This window comes from Solanum lycopersicum, chromosome 10, assembly GCF_036512215.1.
Source record: "Solanum lycopersicum chromosome 10, SLM_r2.1".
Classification (NCBI taxonomy): domain Eukaryota; kingdom Viridiplantae; phylum Streptophyta; class Magnoliopsida; order Solanales; family Solanaceae; genus Solanum; species Solanum lycopersicum.
Window position 1 is genome coordinate 12,903,268 of NC_090809.1, and position 2,185 is coordinate 12,905,452.

The 2,185-nt window shown below is 35.4% G+C and overlaps 1 protein-coding gene across 1 annotated transcript; it reads left to right on the forward strand.

Moving 5' to 3' along the window:
• Positions 1-519: 519 nt before the first annotated feature.
• Positions 520-1,413, forward strand: LOC138338714 (uncharacterized). Its single transcript, XM_069289795.1, has 4 exons — positions 520-636; positions 777-871; positions 916-1,171; positions 1,285-1,413. Exons 1-4 carry the CDS (start codon positions 520-522, stop codon positions 1,411-1,413), a joined length of 597 nt encoding a protein of 198 aa, XP_069145896.1.
• The last annotated feature ends 772 nt before the right edge of the window (positions 1,414-2,185 follow it).

Here is a 2,185-nt window from a genome sequence, read left to right on the forward strand (position 1 = left end):
GCTTGAATCATTGTATTATGTCACTATGGTTGGTAAGGTAATGAGGAAGTACTGTAGGACGATTACGCTTAGTTGGTTTGGTGGGGTTGTACTTTGGGAATTTCTTATGTGCTTAGAATGGTTAACCTACGATCAAGAATATGGTATGTAGGATTGACTTAAAAGGGGGTTAGTACTTAGGCAGGTGTTGTATAATACAAGTGTTCACAAGAGAGAGAAAAGATGGAGAAAAAAATTGTTTATAAACTGATCTCACTGGTTAGTTTCTTATGTTATGTGGTGGGAATAGTGTTTGCCGATGATGCCTACCAGTTGTGTGTTTTGTTCTAATGCTACTCTTGTTGTGTCTTTCTGGACATAGTCTAGAGGCTGGTTAAAACCATATATCCATTGCTCCTAAAGATCATAAAAATACTACTTGTACATGTCCTTACAAGACTTTTGCATTTAAAGCATGTCGTTTGGATTGTGTAATGCACCGACTACATTTCAAGTTGTATAATATCTATTTTATCAGACATGCTTGAGGACGCTCTGGAAGTATACATAGATGAGTTCAGTGTAGTAGGCGATATTATCGATGATTGTTTGTTGAATCTTACCAGGGCATTGTTGAGATGTGAGGAAGCTAACCTGGTAGTAAAATGGAGAAATGTCATTTCATGGTTAAAAAGGGCATAGTTCGTGGGCATAAAAAATCATAGAAAAGAATCAAGGTCGACAAGGCAAAGATTTATGTGATTAAACAATTTTCCCACCTATCTGTGTAAAAACAGTTTGGAGCTTTTTGGGACATGCCTGTTGCTTTAGGCATTTCATCAAGGACTTCTAAAAAGTCCCACACCCCTTGTGTAAGCTCTTGGAGAAGGAGGTAAAATTTGTCTTTGATGAGGCCTGCCTAAAAGCTTTTCAAAGCCTAAAAGAGAAACTAGTCTTACCAACGATAATCGTTGGCCAAAACTGGGCAAAACCCTTTGGTATAGAGTGTGATGCAAATGGAACTACATTAGGTGCTTTGTTGGATCATAAGCGCAATAAGATGTTCCATCTGTTTTACTATGCTAGTAAGTCACTAAATGGAGCTGAAGAAAATTACACAATCAGTGAGCACGAACTATTGGCTTTAATATATGCATTGGAGAAGTTCAGAGCATATTTGGTGGGCACTAAGGTAATAGTACACAAAAATAAATCTGCTTTTACATATCTCATGGCCAAGAAAGATGCCAAGCGAAGGTTAATCAGATGATGCTAATACTTCAAGAATTCTGTTTTGATGTAAAGGATAGACAAGGTCTTGAAAACCAGGTAGCTGTTCAGCTATCCAAATCAGGAGCTGCAAGGAAAGAACACAGTTTTATTCCTGCTTTGGAGTTTGTTTTAACCTTTAAATTCGTCTATATGCCCTTCTAGACAAACTGAATCCATTAGTCAAATTGTAACAAACATCCATGATTAATTTTAGTTAGAAAAAATTTGAAATCCTTTATCACTGAAAATCCATGGATTATTGTACACTAAAGTTGGTAAATCTGGTTTCGTGCTTTAGAGTTTTTTTGAACATTAGAATGCGTCTCTTTTCCCCTTGAGACTAATTAAAGCCATTAAGAAGGTAATAATGCATGTACAAAAAATTTTTTAAAAAAATATGGAATCCTCTATCACCAAAAATTAATGGCAGCACACGAAATTGGTAAAATCTGGATTTTCTACTTTACACCCCGTTACAACTTGAAAATGCGCTCATTTTCCTCTCGATACTAACTGAAGCCATTAATAAGGTCGTAATGTAAGTCCATGGAAAATTTCTATAAGAAACTTAATAAATTCTATCACCAAAAATCCATAGATTATGACACACGAAAATTGATAAAATCTAACTTTTTCCGCTTTGGGGCTCATTTGAGTTTTAAAATGTGCCCGTTTGTCCCTCGTGACCAGTTGAAGCCCTATATATTGTTATAATGAACGTTCATACAAAATTCCAACAAAAAAAATTATGAATCCTCTACCACCAAAAATCCATAGACTATAATAGCACATGAAAATTGGTAAAATCAGATTTTTCTGACTTTTTTTTCATTTGAAATTTAAAATGCACCTGTTTTACCTCATGACTGACTGACACCATTAACATGGTCGTACCAAACGTCCATGGAAATGTTTGGCAAAAATAATTCAGAAA